Below are 27,548 nucleotides of genomic sequence, written 5' to 3' on the forward strand. Positions count from 1 at the left end.
AAGTGTACAGATGCCTTACCATGAACTTCTATAACTTTTTATCAGAAGGAAAGAAAAGAGACCTGTTTTACAATGTTATCAGACAGAGGAAAAAAAGAACTACAAATTCCATAGGGTTTGCAAGTAACCATACATGTATCTTCTAACTTACTAAGAGTAACAACAAATATTAGAGATACACAAAGCTCATCCAAAAACCATTTTATCATTGTGTCTGAAAGTGCTAAAACTTGGGCTATTTTGCTGTGCTGCTAACCTTTCATAAGTGATATACCACAAGGCATACGATATCAGATGTTGGCCTAAAACAGGTAAAATTACAGCATTTTCCACGTGTTCATTCTTTTCCAATAAACTGACTGTAATAGCAATCTTCGAAAGAAAAATGTGAAACTCACGACAGACTTCCCTTCTTTGTGGTGTGTAGACAAGATCTAAAACTTTAGAGTTTTCATGTTTAGGAAATTGCACATTGCCCTGCAGCAGAATCCACGTTAAAAGTCAGAACTAATGGCTAGCACAAGCCAAAAAGTAACTGAAATATGAAGCATAAGCTAATGAGCTTGGAGAACTCCAAGGGACACAAAGTGCTGAATCTAACCAACCAATGCCTCCTTAGATACACACGGGGAAGGAGGTCCTGAGCAAGATGACTAAATATGAAGCAGAAGATGAATGAATTCCACAGACTATCCAGAAGTTTAAAAGAATAACAAAAAAGTATCCTTAAAAGCAATGTTTAGGGAGGAAAAAAAAAACAAAAACCAAAAAATAAAAAACAAACAACAGACCAATTAATGGTTTTGGCAGTGTAAGACATCAGAGCAGAATATATCGTTACTACTGAAGTGGTAACATGAATGGGACATCTCAGGGGGACAGCCCTGCAGGACTTAGCTTCTTGTTCTGTAAAGCAGACTTCTATTTAAAATCTATTTTTTAAGCAGCAGAAAGTGTGGATATTTTTTTTTTTTCAAACAAAAACCAAAAAATAAAAAACAAACAACAGACCAATTAATGGTTTTGGCAGTGTAAGACATCAGAGCAGAATATATCGTTACTACTGAAGTGGTAACATGAATGGGACATCTCAGGGGGACAGCCCTGCAGGACTTAGCTTCTTGTTCTGTAAAGCAGACTTCTATTTAAAATCTATTTTTTAAGCAGCAGAAAGTGTGGATATTTTTTTTTTTTCTTGCAGAAAGAAAGCAATGAACTTGCTCTGGCAGGACAACTGCACTAGATGATCTCCAGAGGTCCTTTCCAACCCCTATGATTCTGTGATTCTGTGTAATTACTACACAAGAGGAAAAAAGACAAAGAAATGAAAAGTTAACAAAAATTATTCCTATTTTCAGAAATGGTTAAAGATTATCAGAAAATATTTCAATTAACCACATTTGTTAAAATACATAAAAACATGAGAAAACTACCCAAAAACACCCTCGTTGAACGTATTAGTGGAAATTTATAGCGCATAAATACGCAGACATCAATGTTGAGACAAACTGAAGAGTAATCACTTTGCAAAGATTCTCTCTGTGGCAATCCTGAAAGTTTGCCTTACCAAATAACCATGTCATTATAGCACCACAACGAGAGGCTATTGCTTGCTGAATAATGGCTGGTTTATCTAAATCGCTGTCACTCACTGCAGCCACAGCTTTATCCCTGGAGAAGAGAAACCTGTTAAGGAACAAAAAAACAAATTTCAAGACTACGCTCAAAGCTTGTAGAAAAATCAAAGGAAAAAATACCCTAAATTTTCATTAATACATTATGTATAAGGAGCAAAAGTGTAAATATTAGTCTTCTATGGGTATACAAGCAGCTTTATAATTTTTGAAATAACAGTATTTGCGCCATGTTTTGTAAATACTCTAAGTTTTCAAAATGACAGTAAATCATTCAAATCCTTCTTACATGAATTACAATGTTTATGGGTTTTTTTGTAAACCACATTAAATATTTAATATATATTACCTCTTGCTGCAACAAAGGCCTTACGAGCATATAAATAGTCTGTACAAAGATAAATTCCCAGCCTGCTGTCCCTGAACTGTAGCACAGCAGAGTAATTCATCTAGTCCTCCTCTCGCTTCTGCCATTCCTGTGAGAAATTCCAGAGAGGTCTCCTGGTTGATCCAACAGTTTACTCGTGGTGACTACATCCCCTGGCAAGCTCCTGATGCAATAAACAGTGACTGAATCAGTTTTAATGCCACCGTTAAGTATCAATGCCTCTGACAAATCCTGCTGCTTGGCTGCACAGGCAAAGTTACACCACCTTAGGAAGGTACTCGCAGTACCTAAAAATAAGGAGCTTATGTATTCCCAGTATCTGCAATTAACCAGGACAGGAGAAAACAATAAAAACAGAAACACTTCAGGACATAAAATCCCCAAATCACAGAATCTTCATGGTTGGAAAGGATCTCTGAGATCACCAAGTCCAACCACACACACACAAAAGACCCCCCCAATCCCGGGCACTGGAGCATGCCCTGAAGTGCCACGTCTACACCTTTCTGAAATCCCTCCAGGGATGGTGACTCCACCACCTCCCTGGGCAGCCCATTCCAATGCCTGACAACCCTTTCAGTGAAAAAATTTTTCCTAATATCCAGCCTGAACCTCCCCTGGGGCAACTTGAGGCCATTTCCTCTGCTCCTGTCATTATTCCCTTGGGAGAAGAGGCCAACCCCCACCTCTCTACACCCTCCTTTCAGGGAGTTGGAGAGGGCAAGGAGGTCTCCCCTCAGCCTCCTCTTCTCCAAACTAAACATGCCCAGTTCCCTCAGCATTTCCTCATAGGACTTGTTCTCCAGACCCCTCCCCAGCTTGGTGGCTCTCCTCTGGACCTGCTCCAGCCCCTCAATGTCCTTGCTGTAGTGAGGGGCCCAGAACCGGACACAGCCCTCGAGGTGGGGCCTCACCAGTGCCCAGTCCAGGGGGACTATCACCTCCTGAGTCCTACTCGATACACTGCTCCTGATCCCAGCCAAGATGCTGTTGGCCTTCTTGGCCACCTGGGCACACTGCTGGCTCCTGTTCAGCCCACAGGCCACCAACACCCCCAGGTCCTTTTCTGCCAGGCAGCTCCAGCCACTCTGCCCCAGCCTGTAGCGCTGCAGGGGGTTGGTGTGACCGAAATCAAGGCACTATCCTTCAAACTGCTCATTGTGTGTAAGTGCAGTTTTAATTTCATTATTTTACACTGGCCCAAGCTTTCTATTCGATCTACAGGAACACATTTTGTTATTTTTACCAAATTTCAAAGAAAATATAAGAAAAGATCATGCTGCATCAAGCAAGACCCGCCTCTCAGACACTAACAACTTAAGGGGGCCGCGGGGCTGTCTTTTTTGATGTATTTCTAAAACTTATTTATAAGAAAACCACTTCCCAGAGCAGCACAGGTCACCCATTTCGGTGCAGCCACCGGGCTGTGATCCCCACAGGCACCGCAATGGCGGCGGGGACACCCCTCACAGTGCACCCCCCTCCCCGGTCCGACCCCCGAGCCCCGCCTCGGGGGGTGAAGCGGTGCCCGAGCCGGACCCGCTCTCTTCCCGAACCCGAGCCGGGGGAGGAAGGAGCCGGCGGGGCCGGCAGCGCTGGACCGGGCGCTCCTCCACCTTGCCGGGGCCGGGGGAAGAGCCTCTTCCCCGGGGCTCCTCCTGAGGAGAGCGCCCACCGGCTCCTGAGGTGCGGGAAGGAGGAGGCGGCAGTACCCCTCTTCCCGCCTCCCGCTCCCCCCAGCCCCTTACGCCGAGTGACCCCTTTCCCTTCCGTCCCCGCCGCGCTCCTCCCTCAGCGCCGCCCGCCGGGCCCGCCCGTTGGCGGGAGGCGGAGCGAGGCCCCGCGCGGCGGGACGGGACGGGACGGGACGGGTTCCCCCCCGCACCCCGTCAGGCTGGTACCGGTTTGGGGCCTCCCGCTGCTGTCGGGCCGCGGGTCAGCGCGCTTCGGGGCTGGCTTTGTGCGGGAGTTAAACTCTGGGGGAGTTAAACGTAAAAGCGTGTATCTGGAAAAAGGCGTTCGTCCGGCTCGCCCCGTGCCGGGGGGTGCCTGTGGTGCCGGGGCTGCCGGAGCCGGGCCCTGCCGGAGCCAGGCACCGGGGCCTGCCGTGAGGGCCGCCCCGCACGCCCAGGGCGTTAAAATGCTTCACCACAGAGACTCAGCACTGATCTTGCAGTACTCCCTCCAAACTTCTGATTATACCTAAGAAGCTTAATGTGTATTTTCTAGTATTGATTCCAGCATCTAGCATGTTATTTTTGAGCTGCCCCTGGCCGTAGCGTGTGTGTGTGCAGAGTGTAACACTGTGTTTGATCCCTCGTCATCTACGGAATCTCACATGCACACCTGTTTATCGTGCATCTTTTTTATTTAGATTCTGGAACAGTTACACCCCCCTAAGCCTCCTTGCTTTCCCATTTCTCTAATTCTTTTGGTCTCCTCGATTCTACAAAGCTGACTGCTCTTCCTGCTTCACTTGGGTGTGTTTGTCACAGAATCACAGAATCTTCTAGGTTGGAAGGGACCTCAAAGATCATCTTGTCCAACCGTCAACCTAATTTTGACAAAAATAAACACCCACACAACAAACAAAAAGCAACACCGTCACTAAACCATGTCTCCCAGCACTACATCAACCCGTCTTTTGAACACCTCCAGGGATGGTGCCTCAACCACCTCCCTGGGCAGCCCATTCCAATGCCTGACAACCCTTTCAGTGAAAAAATTTTTCCTAATATCCAGCCTGAACCTCCCCTGGGGCAACTTGAGGCCATTTCCTCTTGTCCCATCGCCTGTTCCTTGGGAGAAGAGACCGACCCCCGTGTCTCTACAACCACCTTTCAGGGAGTTGGAGAGAGCGAGAAGGTCTCCCCTCAGCCTCCTTGTCTCCAGGCTGAACACCCCCAGCTCCCTCAGCCTCTCCTCATAAGACTTACTCTCCAGACCCCTCACCAGGTTCGTTGCCCTTCTCTGGACCTGCTCCAGCACCTCAATGTCTTTTTTGTGGTCAGGAGCCCAAAACTGGACCCAGCCCTCGAGGTGGGGCCTCACCAGTGCCCAGTCCAGGGGGACCATCACCTCCCGAGTCCTACTCCCCACACTATTCCTGACACAGGCCAGGATGCTGGTGGCCTTCTTGGCCACCTGGGCACACTGCTGGCTCCTGTTCAGCCCACAGTCCACCAACACCCCCAGGTCCTTTTCTGCCAGGCAGCTCCAGCCACTCTGCCCCCAGCCTGTAGCGCTGCAGGGGGTTGGTGTCACCCAAGGGGTGCACCCGGCACTTGGCCTTGTTGAACCTCATCCCATTGGCCTCAGCCCATCCCTCCAGCCTGTCCATTCATAACCATTCCTCAGGTAATCTTGCAGTGTGAGTGGTGGTTCTGCTCTCTCTGCCATCTAAGGCCATTTCAGGGTCTTTGAGAGAACATGTGACAGAGGGACTGGTTTACGTGCTGGCTTTTTGTCTACAGGAGAGGTATGTTCAGCCTTATCTTGCAGCAGCCCCCATTGTCTGCTTTGAGCTTATCCAGAAGAGAAGCAACCAGGAGTAGGGTGTCGGTGACAAAGGAAAGACAACGTAAAACTAATGATATATGATTCTTGGATTATTCTGGCTCTGTCATTGGTTGTAAATGGATTCCTGTGGAAGCATCTGGGAACAGAGAAGATATAATTGCGTTCATCTAATAATATTATTCTGGTTTCCAGGTGTGTTTAGGTGCAGGAACTTGATGGGTTGCAGGTCAATTCAGTGCATTTGAGACCCCTCAAAAATGTTCCTCTTCTTGTATCAGTACAGCCTCCCCTAGAAATCACATCTTAGTATCGACAGCATCCTTTGGCAGCAAGCTGCACAGGGTTGCCCTATTGTATAGAGAATTAATTAATTTTTAATTTTGTACTTGACTTCTAGCTTTGTTTGGTGCCCCATAGCTCTTCTGCTGGAATGGGCTGTTTAATCATTCTCTCTTAAGTTCTTCTTGATTTTGTATATTTGTATTTTTTTTCGCCCTAAATCATTTACTTTACAGATGACAAAGTCTTAATGTACAAGGTCGTTCTTCAGGCCTTTGATCATCCTTGTTACTCTTTTGCAGGCTGTATTTAATATTGTCCTGGTTTGAGGTAAAACAGAACCAACTTTCTGTTCAATAATTGTACTCTTAACTAAGCCTCTTCTAACTCTGAAATTAACAATATATTGTGCAGAAAACTATTTGTTCTCAGAGTGACTGAGTCCTGCATTTATTCAGGGGCAAGAGAAAATTATCCAGTTTATTTTGTTTTTTAGCAATTTCTAATTTTTTTCTTTTGTGATTACTACTCAATAATTGAGCTGATGTTGTAGAACTCTGCCACACTCCAAGATTTCCCTTGAGAAATGAGGCTCAGACAGACTGTATTTTTTTTTTTTATTTGCTTATTTAAATATCTAGTTTAACAGTTAGGCCTGCATGGATAGCTCTGTCTTGAGCATCAGGAAAGTTTATCAGCACAGTTTAATTGCTGTACATGGTTTCTTAGTTTTAGAGTAAAATTCCCTGGGACAGAAAGAGAGGTCATAACTAGAATGGTTCTGAAATTTAAGCTTAGTTTTCCTGCATTAAGATGCAGCGTTAATGCTCAAAATTCAGATAAATAGTAGGATCTAGGTCTTGCATTTTTTGGTGTTTCAGTTATTTTTGACAGTTTTTTGTTCTAATTAGTCTATATGAATCCTTTTTGTTTCAGGTGAATGAGAGACAGATTCTGTTCTTAAATGGTGTTCTTGTGATTATCAGGGCAGGTAGTGTGTGCACTGTGGTACAGAGAGAGCAAATACTTGACAGTCTGGGTGAGAAAACTGATGGCATTGTGTAGCAAGTGAAATAAAAAGTCCATTTTAGGATATGATTTTAAAAAGAAATTTTTACAGGCTATATGTGGTATTATTATTAATGTCTTGGTTTTGATATGTGTGTTTGACACACAGCTGTTTTTTAAAAGTCCAGTATTGCATGAAGGCTTGTCTTGTCCATTTTTACAATGTAGGAATTTTCCTTTTTGAAAAGAGAAAAATAAACACATTTCATAAAACACAGTCCTATTTAAATTCCCTTTTCTTTTTGCAGCAGATGGAATGCAAGCAAAATCAGAAAAGATAAGATCTTCCCTGAAGAATGTAAAAAAAGATACAGGAAAACCAGAGAAACTTAAATATAAGCCACTCACCGGGAAGGTGTTTTACCTCGATATTCCGTCAAATGTGGTCTCTGAAAAAATAGGGAAGGACCTCAAAGAGCTAGGAGGGGTAAGCTAATGAGCAGAGACCCTTATGAAACTAGAAGAAAATCTGCTCATGTAGAATGCCTTTTCTGTGTTCTTTGTGACTGCATTGTAATGTTACTCATATTTTGTACATGATGGGGTTTTATTTTTTTATGTTTGTCTTAATGTTTAATACAAACAATTAGCTTATCAACAAACTCTTCTGTGCTTTTTTGCTAGAAGCTGCTTTGCTAATTGTAAAAAAAGTGGTTTTATTATAAGGGTTGGTTTTCAATTGGTTATTCATTTGCTTAAAATTTTATCCAAATTTAGTAAGTTTCATGGTTAGAGGTGATTTATGTTTTTTTCTGCTGCTTCTGATGATATTGACAGATTTACATGTTACAAATAAAGTTGTTCAGCTGAATCTGAAATAGACTAGAGGAAGTGTTTTGTATATGCTTCCTGAAAGTCAGTAGCTTCAGTAAGTAGTGTCTGCACAGAGTATGTTAGTGAGTATTTTTAAATACCGCTATTTAAATTGTAAATTGTAAAAGCATCTTCATACCTTTTTTTTTTCCCCCTAATTCTCTCTTCTCTATGGAAGAAACAGTTTGATACAAGCAAGTAGAGGCTATCATAGTAACACAGAAGCAATGCAATTGCTTAATCGACTTTAAAGTTGAATATTTTGAATTAGCGTAGGGGAATCTTGGCAGTTGAAGTATTAAACAGCCTTTAACCACAGAAGCAAAAGGGGTCTGCTTAAATTGTTAGCTATTCTGAATGTTGCTTTGGCAAAACTTCTGTGAGCTCAGAGGGTTACCGAGCATTTCTGTGAAAGTGATGTTTGTAAATCAAGATGCTGTCTGAAATTAACATAGAGGCAAGGAATAATAATAACATAGTTTCAAGTTAAATGCATTTCTTTGCTATCTCTTGCCTTTCTCTCTAAGACAGAATTTTAGGAATTCATATATGAAAGGTAAGGTTGCAAATCAAAGACTAAAAAGGAAGTTTTTCTGTTTCAGTCTGAGGAGTATATGCCTAAATCTGAGATGGTCAGCATCCTCATGAGCAGCTACCACAGGTCTTGCGTGGAGCGCGCTCAAAAGTGCCTCTCTCTGTTTGTGCCACCTCTGTAAAAGGCACAGAGCAGAGTTGGAAGGCACAGGTTCAGCCTTGCTGCCTGTACCATTTGTGCTTCCCAGGCTGAGTAGTGGAGGAGAGGAAAACATTTTAAGCTACATAAACTGGTACCAAGTAACAAGGCAAATAATCACACCGGGGTTGGTAACGGAAGGAGCAAAATAGAAGAGAATAAGTATAGGATAACTACATTTTTTGTCATGCTGAGTATGAAAATATTATGAATCTACTGAAGTCTTCTACATTTATGAGAAGTGTTCTGAATACTGTAGGTGTGAAACATGGTAACTATCCTGAAATTTCAATTTTTCTGCTGGCTCTAGACTCAGTGAATGTATAGCTTCTTGCAAAGTGTACACATGCCTTTCAGTTTATCTGAACACTTGAATTTTTGTTACATAAAATTATCTAAGTGCGATTTTCCTTGAATTATTCCATTATTTCTCAATGCAGTGTTTGAATTCTTCTGTTTGGAAAGTATTGCAGCTAGATAGATGAAAGAATGATAATAATCAAAATAAAGCAAAGCTCTTATGAAAGAGATTACAAAATTAAGAAATTGAAATTAGACTTTGTGACTGGTAAGAGGCTATTACAGCTCAACTGTGCTTGTTATCCAGATCTTTAGAAAATATCTTCTTATTAATCCAGTGTATTTGACTTAAGTATTTTAGAAGTTTTGTCACTTTTCTTTAAAGTAGTTATGTAAACATGAGTACTAATTTATCGTCCTGAAATAATTACTTGCTCTATATCTTTATCTTTAGAGAGTGGAGAGCTTTCTTAGTAAAGATATCAGCTATCTGGTGTCTAATAAAAAGGAAGCAAAATTTGCACCAACTCTTGGTCAGATTTCTCCTGTTCCAAGCCCAGAATCTGCATGTAATGGAGGAAATGGTTCACCTCATCCTAGCAACCGAAAAGATCGACGTGATTCAAGTTCATTTAAAATAGTAGATACAGTAAGTTTCTTAGTAATAATACTGCAAATCGGGCACAACCCATGCGATATGCTCTTACAGTTTTCCTCCTATTTTGTTTCCTAAAGATCACAAGAGTTTCTTGTATGAATAAGGTTTTGGGGCTTTTAATTTTATTTTTTTTAACAGGTCAGACGTACTTTTAAACTAGTTCAGTCTAACTTGTTAAACTTAACTAACTCAAACTAATTAAGCAAAGTTTCAAAAACTAATTGATAAAAGGAACCTTTCCTGCAAAGAAGCAGACTAAAATCTGTTTTAATCCAGTATGCCTGACTTATAATTAATCGCTGTTAAAAAACGGTGATGTTTGACAGCTGGATCAGTATTGATAGGCTTGTGCTGGCCTCCAGTGGTTCCTGTGGCTTTAGCAGCACAGCCTGTTAACATCTGGCTGCTGTGGTGTTGGTAATGCAGAGATCTGCAGAAGTGCTCTTTGATAGCAGTTCAAGGAAATCATTAAAATCAAACATTATGAATATGAAGTTTTTCTGAGCTCTTTTTAAGAGGATAACATTAATTACGGCCGTTAGTATCTGAATTTTTGCAGGTTTATGTGAAGTTTCTAACGTGAGCGTGTGCCACTGGCTAATTATTGCCACCATCTTTTTTTGTTCCTGCCCTGACATTGCTTCAGCCATGCAGTGACCTGCTTTGGCTGAAAATGACTATGTGGTGGGGTTTTTTTCTTTTTTTTTTTGTTTTGTTTTCCCCCAGATTGTTATCTACCTGAACCTTGTGGGGAAGATGTGAATTAACGAAAAAGTACAATTAAAAAAAAGACTATCGTAGCTAAAATAGGTATTTGTTAGCAACAGTGTAAATTGTCTTACCTTTTGTTTTTTTGAAATGAGTTCTAACTTGCTACAAATGTGTTTCTGTTTTAATATAGGTACGGATGAGCAGAGGAAAATCCTTAGTTGAAAAAGCAATCAAAGAGCAGGTAAGTCAAGTAATCAAGGAATTGGGGCTTGAGAAACTTTCCTTTTTCTCTTCTAGAAAACGAGTGCTAATAAGAATGGTCTTAGAGGTCTAAGAGAGAATTCCCTCATGGAATGCTCAGACAGAAGTCAAGGGACTGTCCTAAATAAAACTGTCAGGTCATGCTTTCTGCCTGGAGAATTGAAAGTCTGTGGAGTCTTACGACCAGTATTACAATTTATCAGGATTGCTAATGTAGATAGAATTTGAGAGGTGCTTATGAATTAAAATAAATGTATAAATCACTGTCTTCAAATCTTAGTTACTACCCAATGTGACAATAGAGAACAGTTTTGGCTTTATCAAAGGTTAAATACAGTCTTTTGACGGTGAAATGCTGTGACACGGAGATGGAAAAATCAGTTGAGGAGAATGATAAGTCTTTTGGCAAGGAGCAAGGCATCTGTGCTTTGATCTCAGCTTTCATATTGCATGTTGTAATATATTTTAAAATATTCTACATAGTCTACCATGTATTGCTTAAAATTATTACTATAATTTATTGTTTGCAGGACTTAATCCCGTCTGGCAGTATACTATCCAGTGCTTTGAGTTGGGGAGTGAAGGTACTTCATATTGATGGTAAGTGTTTTTGTTTGTTGAAGCCTTACTTGCACTTATTACATTCACTTATTCTTTTGATGAATTCAAAATATTCAAAGTAACAAATTCCTTCAAACATACAAAAAAAAACTCAGCTAGCTGAGTATAATTCTCCTTCTTTTTGCCAGAAGTTAAGAATTACATTGAACAAAAGAAAAAGGAGCTCTACCTAACCAAAAGAGCAGGCAGTTCTTTTAAAGATGTGGTAAGTGTTCTTTGCCGTTTGTGAAAATGCTTCATTAACTGTGAAAATGTTTCATTAACTGAGAAAACATGGGTGTACTAAATATTACTTACTGTGAAGCTTACAGATTTTATTTCTATAAAGTCCTGCTCATGTTCAGTTTTTCACAGACAAGTATGTTTTATGAATTGATTTAAAAACGGTCTTTGAAAAATAGAAAGTATTAACTATACATTTCAGCATTATTAAAAAATAAATTCCGATTAAATAATGTGTAGCTCTTTGCTTTTGCAAAGGATATCTGAGAATCAGAAGAAATGAACTGTCTGAAATTTAAAATAAATTAAAATTTCTTTGCCTGCCTCAAAAATAATAAATAATAAAAAGAAAATTGTAATGCTTACATTGCCTTGTACAATTTTTCCTATGGCACGGTGATTAGAAACCCTTTCCTTTTGATGGACTATTTTGAAGAATCACAGTTATGTTTCCTGAAGAAGCTGTCTCTGGGCACTATGTGTCAGTTGCTCAACTCTGCATCTTTTCTTTCCTAGTCTTTTAAAGAACTAGCATAATGCATCTTTCAGCTATTTTGCGATAATGTGCAGTCGGCATATGAAAATCCCAATTTCTCCATATTTTAGTGTATGATATAGCGAGACACTGAAACTGTTTTAGCTGCTTGTGTGCACCTTCTGCAGTTGCTCTGTAACATGGATTAAACACGTGAAGTTGTGCAATTAGCTGGTCTAGGCAAGGGGCTGGGATAAGTACATGGAAACGTACCATCTAGTGAATGTGATGTCGGTTTGGAATGCAATATTGGCTAATTATTGAGGCCTCATGAAATCCTCTGCTAAGTCATCAGGGCTTGTGGATAGCAAGATGTTGGTTTTTTTTTTACAAGTAGTATAAAATATGAATTTGTACCTTTACCAGAATGATTTATAGCTAACAGCTGATGCTTGAATGTAGACTCTACTCTTTTCTGAAGAAAAATACTCCTTCTAATCAATTTAGAAGAATTGTTTTAATTGGAAGATGTTGCTATCTGCAGATTTTGGTGGATTTTTATAGCTTGTACTTAATTAGCATTTATAAAGTGTTGTAAAAACATTGTCTGTATTTAAGAATGAATAAACTTTCAACCATGGCAAGGTATTTTGGGGGAGAAGAGAGAGTAAGTGAATAAATTTACCTGTGTGGGGTTTTTGTTTGGTTTTGGCTTTAGGAAAAATAAATTGAAACATCTCAAGGAGAACACTTTTTTTTTTTTTTTCCCCCCGTGTAGAAATAAATATTTCTGTGTGAAACATGTCACCATATTTCTGAAGTACTAATGAGCTTAATTTCCTGCAAAATTTATCACGACTGTATATGAAGTCATGAGTAACACAATAACACATAAGTAAACCTCATCACTTAAAATTAGCTGTAGCTAAATATTTAGTAAAATGCAGAATAATATTCACATGGATTTTATATCTTTTCTCTTCTTTTCAATAGGGAAAACAGGTTACTGCTCCGAAGTCAAAAAGTAAGTATTTCAGTACTTGTAGAGGTTTTTTTTGTTTTGCTTTATGTTCTGAATGCTTAAAAATGTACTAATTGTTTTAATTGGAGGATGTTGCTATCTGCAGATTTTGGTGGATTTTTATAGCTTGTACTTAATTAGCATTTATAAAGTGTTGTAAAAACATTGTCTGTATTTAAGAATGAATAAACTTTCAACCATGGCAAGGTATTTTGGGGGAGAAGAGAGAGTAAGTGAATAAATTTACCTGTGTGGGGTTTTTGTTTGGTTTTGGCTTTAGGAAAAATAAATTGAAACATCTCAAGGAGAACACTTTTTTTTTTTTTTTTCCCCCCGTGTAGAAGTAAATATTTCTGTGTGAAACATGTCACCATATTTCTGAAGTACTAATGAGCTTAATTTCCTGCAAAATTTATCACGACTGTATATGAAGTCATGAGTAACACAATAACACATAAGTAAACCTCATCACTTAAAATTAGCTGTAGCTAAATATTTAGTAAAATGCAGAATAATATTCACATGGATTTTATATCTTTTCTCTTCTTTTCAATAGGGAAAACAGGTTACTGCTCCGAAGTCAAAAAGTAAGTATTTCAGTACTTGTAGAGGTTTTTTTTGTTTTGCTTTATGTTCTGAATGCTTAAAAATGTACTACAGTTCTCATCTGGTCAAGTGTGCTGCTGTTATTCTAATTTGTATGTAAAGAAACTTGATGTGAATCGAGAATTTGTCCAAACATGTACATGAAGAATTCTAAAGTAATGTCTGCTTATTTCTTCAGCCACTGGAGTAGCTTTCTGAATGAAGAAAGTATTTCTCTCTTAATTTCCTTTTCTCCCCCTTGAGCAGGTAGACTGAAAAATCCATTTGTCAAGGTGGAAGATAGAAGTCGGTAAGTGTTCTCTTCATGAATTCAATAATGTGGTTCTCAAACTGTGTAATTCAGAACCATTTGGTATGCCTTGAGGAAGTGGCATTCAGATTTCAGTTTCCTTCACCTTCCTGGCTGGAGGCCAGGCGTGCTGTCCTCTTAGAACACAACACACAGTTTTTGTCTCTGCGTGCTCGGGGTCGGTGTCTGTGTTTAGCCACTGGATGAGATGGAGCAGGTAGTAAAATAGTAGGGGATATTTGTAATAAGTAATGGAAGTGGAAAGTTACTCTGTAGGTCCAGTTTGTATTGGGTCCTTTGGGTTACTTTCTGCCATAAGAATGAAAAGGAAATCTGGAAGCTTCGAACTTTGACATCCTATGGCCCAAAAGGCCAATGAAGCTTTGTACACTAAATTCCATCTCCATGATATGAGTCTCCTGCAGAGACTGTTTAGATCTAAGGAAAGGGAAGTTGTTACAGTTAAAATCATCCCTTGTAGTTAGGTTTTAATTTCCTGTTCAGTCATTTCTTCTTAAAAGGAGAAAACCCAAAAGTATTGATCTGATTTCAATATCCACATTAGCATGAAATCTGGTATTTTCAGCCTTTAAAATTTTCACTTCTTTCTGGTCCTGTAATTGGTCAGACCTGGGTGCATAAGGAAATACCAGTTTGTCCAAAATTGAGACAACAAGGAGTTATTAAAAAGTGCGGTTCTGCACAGCATGTTTTGCACTGTTATATTCTTAACTAACTTCTGCTTTATGGTGATGTTTATAAACTCAAAATTCTTTGACCTGATTTCTTTAACACTTTCCTCAATTAAAAAAAAGAGATCTAAACCTGGCCTTACACTGTGAATTGGTGTAATAGGTATGAGGGGCATGAGGATAGTGGGGAGAACTGGACACAGTTGTAAGTACAAGAAATTCGTATATAAATATGTGTGAATTTGACTTCTGAATGTAGCTGTGTACCAAACCCCTGAAACACTTTTAAATGTTTATGTAACATAATGTTTTTTAATGTTTAAATGTTTATGCAACATAAGTAACAGTTCAGAAGTAGAACAAGATGCTTAGCTGTCCCTGGTATGTTTTGCAGATGTGCTCTTTTTCTTCTGCCTGGGCAGCTTACAGTAGTGATGTGGGGGAAAAAAAGAGACTGAACTCTGGCATTAGCATTTCAGTGCAGTGATTCAGTGTGTGAACTTGTGGAATGCCCTGTTTCACTGTTTGTGACAAGCTGTGGGAGAACACATCAGGGTTAGAGGGACGGGGGCTAGTAAGGGCCTTCAGGCCATTGCCCTGCGGCCTGCTGGGGACACTGCACTGCAGCCAACGTCTGACAGAAACAAGTCTCACCTCAGGGCCTCCTGAGGGAAACGCCTGTGAAACAACTCAAGGACTGTTCCTCTAAGAAGGTGACACAGCTGAAGTGCCTCTACACAAACGCAGGCAGCGTGGGTAACAAACAGGAGGAGCTGGAAGCTACTGTGCTGCTGGAAAGCTGTGACATGGTGGCCATCACTGAAACCTGGTGGGATGAATCCTATGGCTGGGGTGTGGCTGTTGATGGCTACGAGCTGTTCAGAAGGGCCAGGCAGGGAAGGAGGGGCAGAGGCAGGAATGGATAGAGTGTGAGGGGATGTTCCTGAAGAATAGCCAAGGGGAAGTGGAAAGCTTACAGGTGGGAATTAGAGACCGAGGTAACAAGGGGAACCTTGTGGTTGGTGTCTACTCCAGGCCACCTCATCAAGGGCAGCCTACTGATGAAGTCTTCTTACTCCAGCTCCAGCAGGCATCATGCTCAAAGGCTGTCATCCTGCTGGGGGATTTCAACCACCCTGACATCTGCTGGAAAAGTAACACAGTGAGCTGTAAACAATCCAGGAGGTTCCTGGAGTGCATCGAGGATAACTTCCTAAGACGGGAAATAGACAGCCCTACCTGTAGGGATGTGATACTGGACCTGATGGTCACCAGTGCAAGTGAGCTCATCAGGGATGTCAAGATGGGGGCAGCCTGGGCTGCAGCCATCATGCCCTGGTGGAGCTCGCAGTCTTCAGGGATACACGACAGACAAGGAATTTTAGGAAAGCAAGCTTCCAGCTCTTCAAGGAGTTAGTCAAAAGGACCCCCTGGGAAATGGTCCTATGGACAATGGGGCAGAACAGAGCTGGCAGATCTTTAAAGACACTTTCCACAGCACAATAGCTCTCGATCCCCAGGTATAAGAAATCAAGAAAGAAAGGGAAGAGACCAGCATGGCTGAGTCAGGACCTGCTGGTTAAACGGTCAGTCAAGAAGGAACTGCACGGGCAGTTCAAGCAGGATCAGGTATCCTGGGAAGAGTATAGGGAGGCTGACTGGTTATGTAGGGACCAGGTCAGGAAGACCACGGCACGGGTGGAGCTGAACCCAGCAAGGGATGCTAAGAATAACAAGGGCTGCCAAAGATGTCAACCAGAAAAGGAAGGTTAAAGCATGCCCCCACTGCTGAGCAAGACTGGCAAACCGGTAACAACAGACAAGGAGAAGGCTGAGGTTCTCAACAACTTTTTGTTGAGAACTACTCAAAGGGTTGTGGTCAATGGCTCAATGTCCAAGTGGAAACCAGTGATGAGTGCTGTTCCTCAGGGGTCAGTACTAGGACTAGTGCTGTTGAATGTCTTTGTTGAAGACATGGACAGTGGGATTGAGTGCACCCTCAGCAAGTTTGTCGACAACACAAGCTGCATGGCACGGTTGACATGCTGAAGGGAAGGGATGCGATCGAGAGGGACCTGAAGAGGCTTGAGAGGTGGGCTCATGTGAACCTCACATGAAGTTTAACCAGGCCAAGTGGGGCGTCCTGCACCTGGATCAGGGCAATCCCAGGCACAAATACAGGTTGGGTGGAGAATGGCTGGAGAGCAGCCCTGAGGAGAAGGACTTGGGGGTGTTGGTTGATGAGAAACTCAACATGAGCTGTCAGTGTGCACTGGTGGCCCAGAAAGCCAACCCCATGCTCGGCTGCATCAAAAGAAGCCTGGCCAGCAAGTTGAGAGATTCTGCCCCTCTGCTCTGCTCTGGTGAGACCCCACCTGGAGCTCTGTGTCCAGCTCTGGAGTCCTCAACACAGAAATGACATGGACCTGTTGGAACGGGTCCAGTGGGGGGCCATGAAGATGATCAGAGGCTGGAGCACCTCTGCTGTGAGGACAGGCTGAGAGAGCTGGGGTTGTTCAGCCTGGAGAAGAGAAGGCTCCGGGGACACCTTAGAGCAGCCTTCCAGTACCTGAAGGGGCTACAGGAGAGCTGGGGAGGGACTCTTGGTCAGGGAGAGTAGTGACAGGACAAGGGGTAACGGTTTTAAATTGAAAGAGGGGAGATTTAGATGAGATACCAGAAAGAAATTCTTTGCTGTGAGGGTGGTGAGACACTGGCCCAGGTTGCTCAGAGAAGCTGTGGCTGCCCCATCCCTGCAGGGGTTCAAGACCAGGCTGGATGGGGCTTTGGGCAACCTGGTCTGGTGGGAGGTGTCCCTGCCCAGGGCAGGGGGGTTGGAACTCCATGATCTTTAAGGCCCCTTCCAACCCAGCCCATTCTATGAACTATCTTTCTGGAAAATGAAAAGTCGAGGTTTATATTTTGAATGGTGACATGATTAAAATTTGTCAAAAAGGAAGAAAATAGTAACATAATGGAAAAAAAAAAAAAAAGTAATGCATTGGATGTTGGGAACTGCTCCATCTATTTCTCGGGAACACAGGTGCACCATCATCCAAGTTGTTCTTTTTTCTAATGGTTACCCAGCTCTCAATAGTAAATAGGCATGAAGGTCATACCCCAGGGAATGTGTAAAACTGCTGTGGAAACTCAAGGCAAATCTATCTTGAGAAAGTACCAAGTTTATATAAAGGAAAGAATGAAGGAAGGAAGGAGTTTATCTGGTTAGCATTCTGTCTACGTTATGTGTAAAAGAGAAACACTTTTTCGAGACGTTTGACCTGATTGTAGTTTGTGCTATAAAATCCTTTTTCCACTTCTCATGGTCTTAATGCGCTTGTTTTGTCTGATACAGCCGCTACCGACCGTTCTATCTGCAGCTACCCAGTTTTCCAGCCCTGAACTACTGTGTCCCAAAACCCTATAGTCCATTTGAGGTAGATAAGAAGCATCCTTCTGGTCAAAGGCAAACTCAGTCCAAGCAAAGGTTTGTTGAAAACTTATTACTGAGGTGTGGATAGAGGAGAGGGTGGTTCTCTAAAATAATTCTAAAGTAATTGTTTTCTAAAAGAAGTGATCTGTTTCTAATTTTCTGTGATACTTAATACTAATATTCGTGTCTCAGCTGCTGTATTTGCTGCACTGTAACTGCTGGTGTCTGTCAATCTTTCTGTACCCTCTTTCTCCTGTCTTTAGTCCTTTTTTTGGACATACAGATGCATACATGAAAAAATGTGGCCTCCTTCTATCACTGTGGGTCAGCATAAGATTTATTTTTCCCTTTCTGCCACTGGTTTCTTCTTTGTCCTCATCTTGGATACCATCCAGTAAGTATTTTATAGGAAGTGGATTGCTTCAGACTTCTTTTGATATTTGTCAGTATAATGCGAAAGTAGGCAGTTAAGTTTTAAAAACAGTTATATTCAGTCACAGTGCAAAAACCATTGTTGATAAAGAGAGCACACTGTTGATAAAGTCTAATTTATTGAAATTAGCCTCTGCAAATACTGCTTCAACTCCCCAGAGATGAAAAGTGGATGCCAACTGCCCAGTAGAATTGCAGTTGGTCTTGCAGCACGTGTTCATATGATCTGTTTTGGCATTTAGGCTCTATTGGAGCATTCCAGGTGTAACTAGGGCTTTTAGTAAATCAATTTTATGATTTGAAACTACCTAGGAGTCTTAATTACCTGTTTTTTTGATGAATCAAACTATTGTTTTGAATTTCTTCTGCCTAGCATATCTGGAGTAATAATGATTCATTGACTTCTAAAATTGATAGAAGATATTTAGGTGAAAGGTAGCTTTGCTGTATGTGGAACTTTCAGTATCTAGTAACTTTTGCTGCTTTTCAGTCCTTGGGGTCTAAGATGTACTTAGGTTTGATACTTGTTTTTTTTCATAAAATAGCTTCTACACTGTTGGATGTTTTCAGCTGAGGTTGCCATGATGAATTTTATTTTTTTATTTTTTCAATTGCAGTGAATGTAAGCAGTATGAAAAAGCAAAGGAACTATAATAAGCAGGAACTCTTGCAACAAAAAGACAATTTCTAATGCTGTCTCTTCAGAGGGGCCTAGAAAGGCCCATTCTTTTTAAAGCATTATAAAAAAAGGTTGGGGGGGGGAAGACAATATACTTTTCATATATTTACATTAAAAATTTCAGGAGTTATGTTTGAATGAATATTCCTATTTAATGTTTCGTATACTTCTCATATATAATATTCCTTAATATATATACATTAAAAAATTCAGGAGTTATGTTTGAATGAATATTCCTATTTAATGTTTCAGATTGGCACATGCCAAAGAGATACTTAGGTAGGAGGTTATTTCATACTCAGCAGGTAAATGTGAGGAATGTCAGCTTCAGGAAGGAGAAAGGGGAGTGTTTGCTTGTTCTGACTTTATTTGGGAAAAAAAACTTGTTGCAACTGAGTTGTCAGTTCTCCTTGCTTCTGCATCAGGCAAAACCAGCAGACGTTATTCAGTCTTCAGATGATAAATGCCTTTGCTAATATCCTGCTTTACTGGTTTATTGTGATTTTTACAATTCTGAAGAGGGGAGATGAAAGGGCTAGTGTAGGAGTAGAAGTAGAGGGGAGGTGGAGCCTTTCCTGTGGAACCCAGGACAGTTCTGAAGAGGGGAGATGAAAAGGCTAGTGTAGGAGTAGGAGTAGACGGGGAGGTGGAGCCTTTCCTGTGGAACCCAGCAAACGCTGGGGCAGATTTTTCCAATTTGGACTAGTCTACATGGATTATACTGAGCAATACATTCCTATGCTTTGTAAGTTAAGAGATTTTTTTCAGGACAGGTTTATTGATGTAAAGGCCCGAGTACACATCTATGGAGATACTTGGTAAAGTCTGTCAGAAGGATTTTTGGCCAGACAGGGAGATGGCACTATTTACTCTGAAGTGAATGGGAAGCAGAGAATGACAGTTTTGCTTTCTCGTTAGCGCATCGTCCTGAGGTGGGTCAGTACCAATTGCAGCAAACCAGCTCTCCCCGGGTAAGGACTCTGAAGGTCATGGAGGCAGCTATTGAAAGCTGCTGCCTAGACTGATCTCCAGGAAGAATTGAGGTCCATTGTCTCACATTTCCACTTAGCCTCTACCTAGAAAAACAGGACAAGCTGGCGTTTGGTCAGCATATTCAAAAGATACATATAACCAATGAATACAATTGTTCTTCACTTCTAGCAAAGAATGAGAGTTCATCTGTTAGACCAAGTGCTTTTGCTGCCTGTTTTCTTGGCGTTAGAAATACTGGCAGTCAATGAGATGTTAGAAGACTTTTTTCTTGTTTTCTAGTTTTGATTTTATCAAGCCTTTTACCAGCTCTGTGCAGAGATTTCAGTGTATCCTTTGATTTGTCAAGGGAGAGTTTTTTGCTTAGCAATTTTTGCATTGTTTATTTTGAGTCAGTGATAGTAGTGCCTCTGTACTAACCTGGATGCTTTATGCTTACATATGGTTCCACTGGGTCTGCCTGTCCTGTTGCAGTAAATCTTTCTCTTTTTTTAATTAATGCATATTTTTTCTCTTTGTTTTCCTGAGCTTTGACTAACATTATATGAATAGTTTGAGGGGAAATAGAGAGGTGGGTTGGTTTATTTCAGTTTGGGGAATAAGAACAAACATACTGTGATAGGCAAGTATAGAGCTCAGCTCCATATTGGAGACTCATTAATACAACTTTTCTGTTAACAGAAACAAAATAAATAGTGACAAGGACTGCGGAACTCCTGTTCAGCTCCCTCAGAAGGACAAGAAAAAGAAAGGATATTGTGAATGTTGTGGGAAGAAATATGAAGATCTGCAAACAGTAAGTGAAATGTCAAGTGTATGCTTTGATACGGTCATATCTCTTAAGTGTGGTATCAACAATGGTTTCTACTTTCTAGTTTAATGTATTTTTTGCCTTAAAAGATTTCTGAATACACGTCCTAAAAAACAGCAAGTGGATATTTTTTTCCCTTGTAGGTTTTAATTCTTGATTGCTGCCTCTATGGTAGTTGAAGACACTAATAGCTCATGTCTCAGAGACATTGGCAATAAATTAATGACATGGAGCAGTAAGTAAATATCATACTGTTGACTTGTATATTCATGGCTGTAGAGTTAAATTTGTTTCGTGTTTTTTCTTTAATTCCAGCATCTTGAAAGTGAACAGCACCGAAATTTTGCACAAAGCACGCAGTATCAAGTTGTTGATGATATAATTTCAAAGTTTGTTTATGAGTTTGTTGAATACAAAGATGACGCAAAAAAAATAAAAAGGTAAGTTACTTTTTTACGTAAATTTGAAAGTCTCTGAGCTAAGACATTGAATAGAAAGATACTTAGTTTTGAAACTCTGGATCTGGTACAGAATCGTATTTTTCAGTCTGAAATAAATCACTGAAATTTGCAATGAAGTTTTACCTGGCAAATCAGTTCTATGAAACCTAAATTAGGAAAAAACAAATACATAAAAGTGCAGTTGGCATCACAGGAAAATGAGACTGAAAGGAATTGCCAAAAGTTGTCCTACCTGCCCTTCAGCTTCAGAAAAGCCGTATCCACTAAATAAGTGCTGACAGAAGGACAGCACTCTCTGGACAGCTTGCTTTAAAAACTTTCTGATAGTCTTAGTAGCCTAAAAACTGCAAATTATACTGTCCTTGGTTAATCTGATCTCCTTACTAGTGGTAAAAACTTTGCCTACTCTAATCTAGATCCTCTTGTCTGTACTCTAAGCCTCTTTGCTTCTGTCCTGCCTGTGCTGGACAAAGAAAGCAGATTTTCCTTTCTTGTTCATTGCCCAAAAGCTTAAATGGGAGAGAAGGACTTGTTTGCTGTCTTGGACTGTAGGCATCAGTGTCTTCATTACTTGGAACAGTACTTCAATTCAAAATTGCTCTGATTTTTTAGCAAATGAGTCAGGAGATAAGGAATAACTTTCTAATTTCTTTTTTTAAAAAAGAAGTATTGAATAAATAAAGATATTCTTAGTGAAATCAAAGGAAATACAAATAGAGTCAAACAACTGATATCCTAATGAAGGCAAGCCTTTATTCCTTTTGTGGTTTAAAAATACTGAGTGGTTAGGTTTGAAATACTGTGTCAAGAAAAGCATATCTAATTATGCTACTTTTGAGTGTATAGATCATAGAATATTTGTAAGTATCTATAGTCATTATGTTAGATTCATTGGCTTCTTTTGTTCTTAATACCACTGTTAATTGAGATTTACTGAAATACTAGACTGCTTCATGTGTTTTTAAAAAAATTTATGAGCTGTAGGAGTCAATAGGAAACCATCAAATTCAAATAAGGCATTCTTGTTCTGGTAGAAATAGTGTGTTGCTAGCCTGAATAGCCTTCCTTTAAATTTTGGTAAAAACCAAAAATGTGTTTGTCAGTTCAGTTGGTTTTCTAGAATAAGTTGCATAAGGAGTTACATTCCCCATATTTCTTTCAAGTGTTTGTTAATAATTTTAAACAATTCCATTCTAGGACAAAATGTAGCACGGGCTATTTTTCCCCTATGGTTGGGAAGATAACTAGGCCAGAGGAGCTGAAGGAACGGCTGAAAAAGCAGCGTGTTTCACTGCAGAGTTACTCGTGGAAGGACCCGGGGCCGCGGGCGCTCCGGCCGGGTCGGCAGCCGGCAGAAATGCACCCAAACTGTGTGCCAGGGCCTGCCCCTGCAGTGCCTTACTGTCACCTGTCACAACCTTCAGAACTGAGAAGTAAGTTCAGAAATAATGATGAAAATACTAAAACTGCTTGCTCCTGTGCCTCAAACTTAAGTGAGGCTGTTGTGTCATCGAATTTCATACAACCTCCCCCTCAGAAAGACGTCAAAGCGTGCGCCGAGAGCTTCCCTCAAGCTTATGAGCCCTTCAGTAAAGAAATACTGGAAGCAGAAGTAAATAAAAAGAATATACAGTGTTTTCAGGAAGGCGTGTGTACTTTATATTCTCATACACAAATTACAGATTTTGGTGAAAAAGACAAAAACCTTTCACAGCCAAAACGAAAACTAAATAATGCAGTGGTTCTACCAGCAAAGTGTTTGAAAAAAACAGATGCCAATCCTACATTTGTCAAGAACCAGGGTGATTTCTGTGATAAGCATCAGCAGCTGCAGCACGATGTTGTTCTGGAGGCTGAGGTGCCTGATCCTGCTGTAAACAAAGACCTCAATGAGGTGGCTGCCAGCAGTGCACACAGCTCACCCTCTGGAAAACTGCGCAGGAAAGTGAAGCTGTACTTGGGAAAAAATAAAAGAGAAGCCCAGAAACAGAATGTGGAGTTGTGTGTGAAGTACACAGAGGGACTGGCTGTGCCTGAGGAGAAGAGAAGTTCTTGTAGCTCACCAGTGCAGGCCCTACTGGAATTATTTCAGTCAAGTGAAGTAAACTCAGAATTTGGAGGCTTTTCAGGTTACACTGAGACCAAAGGTTCAACGAGCATAAAAGATATATGGGAAGGGCAGAATGCAAATATTATGTGGTCATTATTTTCTTCTTCATCGTCATCCCCATTTGTTGGATTTTAATGCTGCTTTATTTAATGTAATGATTTTCAAATAAACTTGCAAATTTCAGATTTTGTTCATGGAAACTTTAATTGCTGTATTCTGTGTACAGATGGTTTTCAAGTTTTCAATGCAAAAACTTCTGTGTATGTAAATATGAAAAATCAAACTAAGGTGGCGGTTTGGGTTTTCATTTTTTTAGAGGTGCTGCTTTATCACAGCTGGTAAAAGGCTCTGACCCCAGATTTGAGGTTTAATTAATTGCTAAGCAACCAATTAGCATGATGTAGCTGCATTTGGATAGAATAATTTTCTTTAACCATAGATTACGGTACATTCTAAGTAACCACATTATAAATACCTGGATGTTCCATTGTAAATAAGGCAGGCTGTTACAGTCTGCTGGTGTTTGGCAGAGATTTGGGCACTTCCTTTCCTATTCCTTCTGCTGCTGCTTTATTAATGCAAAAAATACATGCTTTCCTGAAATTTCTTCTGCTGAAATTGTACCGAGGAACCTATGTAATCACAAAGAAATAGGACTGGGAAAGCATATATTGTATTTTTTGGCTACTCTGTCATAATTTATTTTTAGCCTAAAACTAGCCGTGTTGTGTATTTCAGCCAATAGGAAGCAGTAGGTGGATACTTGTAAGTTTTCTTTAAAAAAACCCCAAATACAACAACAACAACAACAGAGCAACAACAACAACAGAACCAAATACAACAACAACAGAGCAACACCACCACCACCACAGCCAAAGATTTCTGATTGACTCGGGGAAGTGGTTTGATTTTTCTTTCAGAGCAGCCAGCCTGCCCGACTGTCTTACTCAGAGTGAAAGACACAAGTTGGGAGTTGGGAAGACTTTTTTTACTACTTCAAATCTCTCCTGGAACTCTTTCAGAATTTCCAGAAGTGTCAGTGAATGCAGGGCATGAGTACAGAATTCCAGTGGCGGTAATTGCAAAGCTTTATTAATAAATGTAAGTGCCTTAAAGTTGTATAAGAGATCTAAACCAGCAGAAATTACTCTTATTAATTTTTTTCATAAATTACTTGTTTGCTTTTTTTATCACTTGTTTAATATTTTCAAGCGTGCTCTGTCAGTGTTGTTCTGGTTTGATGCTCTCAGTCCCCGCACGCCGCGCTCTGCCCTTTCTGCCAGGGGCAAATAAACCCTGCTGGGCAGGAATTGGTGAGAAAAAAGAAGAAAAAGGACATAACATTAACTTTCTTTAAAGAGTGTGTGAATTGGAAGCTTAATGATGAAAGTAGCTGCGTAGGGAGTTGCTGTCACCTTAAAGGTGATGTCCCTGGTTCCCCTGTGTACTTGCCTGGAGGATCTGGTAAGAGCTGCTTTTGGTCCCTCCATCTCACTGGTCACTTCTGGTGTTATTTAGAGTTTCTTCTGTTCCGGATTCACATCGAGAAAATCACATGGAAGGTCATTACAGAAATGAGCAAAATTAACATTTTTAAAAGGAGTTAAATAGCTATGCCTGTATATATTTTGCATGTAATTTACCGATACATAGTGTTTTAGGAAAGGGGTTTTGAAGTCGAATGTCGAAGCAATTACTCTGTTCTTCATTTTGAGTGAGGCTTTAGTGATGGAAGGATTGATCAAGGATTCAAGGAACACAATCTGGTTTAGGAACAAGAGTTTGTTTTTCTTGAGAACTTACTCTTGTTTGTGTTCTGGTTTGGAATTTTTTTTGGTTTTCTTTTGGTTCAGTCCTAAAGTCAAGTCTAAGACAAACTTGTATTTTCCCCCTGACACGTTGGGAGGAGGTGTCAGTAAGGATCTCTGCAGGTGTCTCCATCCTCACGTCCCTGAGACACTTGTCTTAGTCGGCACGGTGGCCTCCATCCAACTGGAATGTGTACATGTGTTAATTTAGGTATATATAAAGATTATTGCAATAATTATATGTTAAGGGGAGAGGTAGGTGACATTAGTAAAGCTACTCATCAGTGTATTTTAGTCCTTCAGGTTTTGTGCAGGGCTGGTGGGTCACGTTAGCACGGACTCAGAGTCCCCTTTGTATGGAGTGTGTGCAGGTACCACAGCAAGCCCAGCAACTATTTCTAAAACAGATTTATTCAGCATGTTGGGTGCAATTGTCATGCATTTATTATCTTTCAAGCTTGTTTAAAAAAAAAAAAAAAAATTGTATTTTAGTCCTTCAGGTTTTGTGCAGGGCTGGTGGGTCACGTTAGCACGGACTCAGAGTCCCCTTTGTATGGAGTGTAGGTAGGTGACATTAGTAAAGCTACTCATCAGATAACCAATGTGTATTTTAGTCCTTCAGGCTTTGTGCAGGGGTGGTGGGTCATGTTAGCACGGACTCAGAGTCCCCTTTGTATGGAGTGTGTGCAGGTACCACAGCAAGCCCATCAACTATTTCTAAACCAGATTTATTCAGCATGTTGGGTGCAATTGTCATGCATTTATTATCTTTCAAGCTTGTTTAAAAAAAAAAAAAAAAATAAAAGGAATTATAGTACTATTTGAAAAGATAATTATAATTGGAAAGCTAGAGGTGGAGAAGAGACTGAGTCTTTTCAAATTATGTGGTGGGGATTCTGAGAAATCTCCAACACGTCAGGGAAACACTCCCCCGAGAGGCTCTGGGGTCACTGGGATAAAGGTTTAGCGTCAGAAAAGCGTTTTGTCTGCAAGTACGTGTTTCTTGTAACTGCATATTATAGAAGTACAATTGGAACTCTTCATAGGTCCATGGATTTCTTCTAATGCACTTCACCTTTTTGATGTATTTGCTTTTTGTGAGTTTGAGGAGCTGGTGTAGGCAATTTTTTTACATTCTACTCAAAGCCAGTTTATTAATATAGTGATTGTTGCTTCCTTTTTGCGGTGGTTAGAGAAACTGGGAGCTCTGTTCCCATATCGTCAGCGGCCTGTACACAGTGTGGGATTCCAGATATTAAGGAAACACCCAGATCTTCACCTGGCTCTAGGGGATGTGTGTGTCTGGAACAGAAATGCTGGTTCTCTCTCTCTGCTGTTTACAGAGGGATCTGGACAGACTGGATCAATTCCAGATATTAAGGAAACACCCAGATCTTCACCTGGCTCTAGGGGATGTGTGTGTCTGGAACAGAAATGCTGTTTCTCTCTCTCTTCTGTTTACAGAGGGATCTGGACAGACTGGATCAATGGGCCAAGGACAATGGGATGAGGTTTCATAAGGCCAAGTGCCGGGTCCTGCATTTTGGTCACAACAACCCCAGGCAATGCTACAGACTTGGGGCAGAGTGGCTGGAGCTGCCTGGCAGAAAAGGACCTAGGGGTGTTGGTAGACAGCAGGCTTAACATGAGCCAGCAGTGTGCCCAGGTGGCCAAGAAGGCCAATGGCATCCTGGCTCGTTTCAAGAATAGTGTGGCCAGCAGGAGTAGGGAAGTCATCGTGCCTCTGTACTCGGCACTGGTGAGGCCTCACCTCGAGGGCTGTGTTCAGTTTTGGGCCCCTCACTACAGGAAGGACACTGAAGTGCTGGAGCAGGTCCAGAGGTTCTCCGTGTGCGTGCGTAGAGATGCCAGTGGGTGTGTGGTCAGTGGCTCCACAGCAGCACACGTTGAGGAACTTCTGCAGAAACGTCCGAGCTCCGTGCATCCAGGTAAGCTGGACACCCAGCAGCAGGATCTCCAAGCTGCAGTTCCTCTCACTCAATGTCCCACCACAGAACACTTGGCACGAAGCAACAGGAGGCCAGATGAAGACACACAAAATATTCATACATCTGCCATTTATTGGGAAAAAGTCTTAATACGCTTCTCACAAACTTAAAAAATCACAGAATCACAGAATCACATGGGGTTGGAAGGGACCTCTGGAGATCATCTAGTCCAACACCCTGCCAGAGCAGGTCCACCCAGAGCAGGTCCCACAGGAACGTGTCCAGGTGGGGTTTGAATGTCTCCAGAGAAGGAGACTCCACCACCTCCCTGGGCAGCCTGTTCCAGGGCTCTGCCACCCTCAAAGTGAAGAAGTTCCTCCTCATGTTGAGGTGGAACTTCTTACATTCAAGTGTGTGCCCATTTCCTCTTGTCCTGTCCCTGGGCACCACTGAAAAACGACCAGCCCCATCCTCCTGACACCCACCCCTTAAGTATTTATAAGCATTGATGAGATCCCCCCTCAGTCTTCTCTTCTCCAGACTAAAAAGACCCAAATCCCTCAGCCTTTCCTCATCAGAGGGATG

General features: G+C 41.0%; 1 protein-coding gene and 1 long non-coding RNA gene across 2 annotated transcripts; one reads left to right on the top strand and one right to left on the bottom strand.

Moving 5' to 3' along the window:
- Window positions 1-980: 980 nt before the first annotated feature.
- On the bottom strand, window positions 981-2,398 carry LOC106894335. The gene is made up of 3 exons (XR_001413250.1): window positions 1,984-2,398; window positions 1,568-1,686; window positions 981-1,297 (listed from the first exon to the last, which is right to left on the bottom strand). It is a non-coding gene; the product is annotated as an uncharacterized LOC106894335 (long non-coding RNA).
- Window positions 2,399-7,142: 4,744 nt separating this feature from the next.
- DBF4 (DBF4 zinc finger) lies at window positions 7,143-23,493 on the top strand. The gene is made up of 11 exons (XM_014952939.1): window positions 7,143-7,315; window positions 9,189-9,383; window positions 10,294-10,344; window positions 10,895-10,964; window positions 11,114-11,190; window positions 13,260-13,290; window positions 13,556-13,598; window positions 17,646-17,777; window positions 20,506-20,620; window positions 20,951-21,075; window positions 22,294-23,493. The coding sequence occupies exons 1-11, from the start codon at window positions 7,145-7,147 to the stop codon at window positions 23,339-23,341; spliced, it is 2,058 nt and encodes a 685-aa protein (XP_014808425.1). The 5' UTR covers window positions 7,143-7,144; the 3' UTR covers window positions 23,342-23,493.
- Window positions 23,494-27,548: the final 4,055 nt, after the last annotated feature.

Source organism: Calidris pugnax, unplaced genomic scaffold, assembly GCF_001431845.1.
Source record: "Calidris pugnax isolate Ruff unplaced genomic scaffold, ASM143184v1 scaffold181, whole genome shotgun sequence".
Classification (NCBI taxonomy): domain Eukaryota; kingdom Metazoa; phylum Chordata; class Aves; order Charadriiformes; family Scolopacidae; genus Calidris; species Calidris pugnax.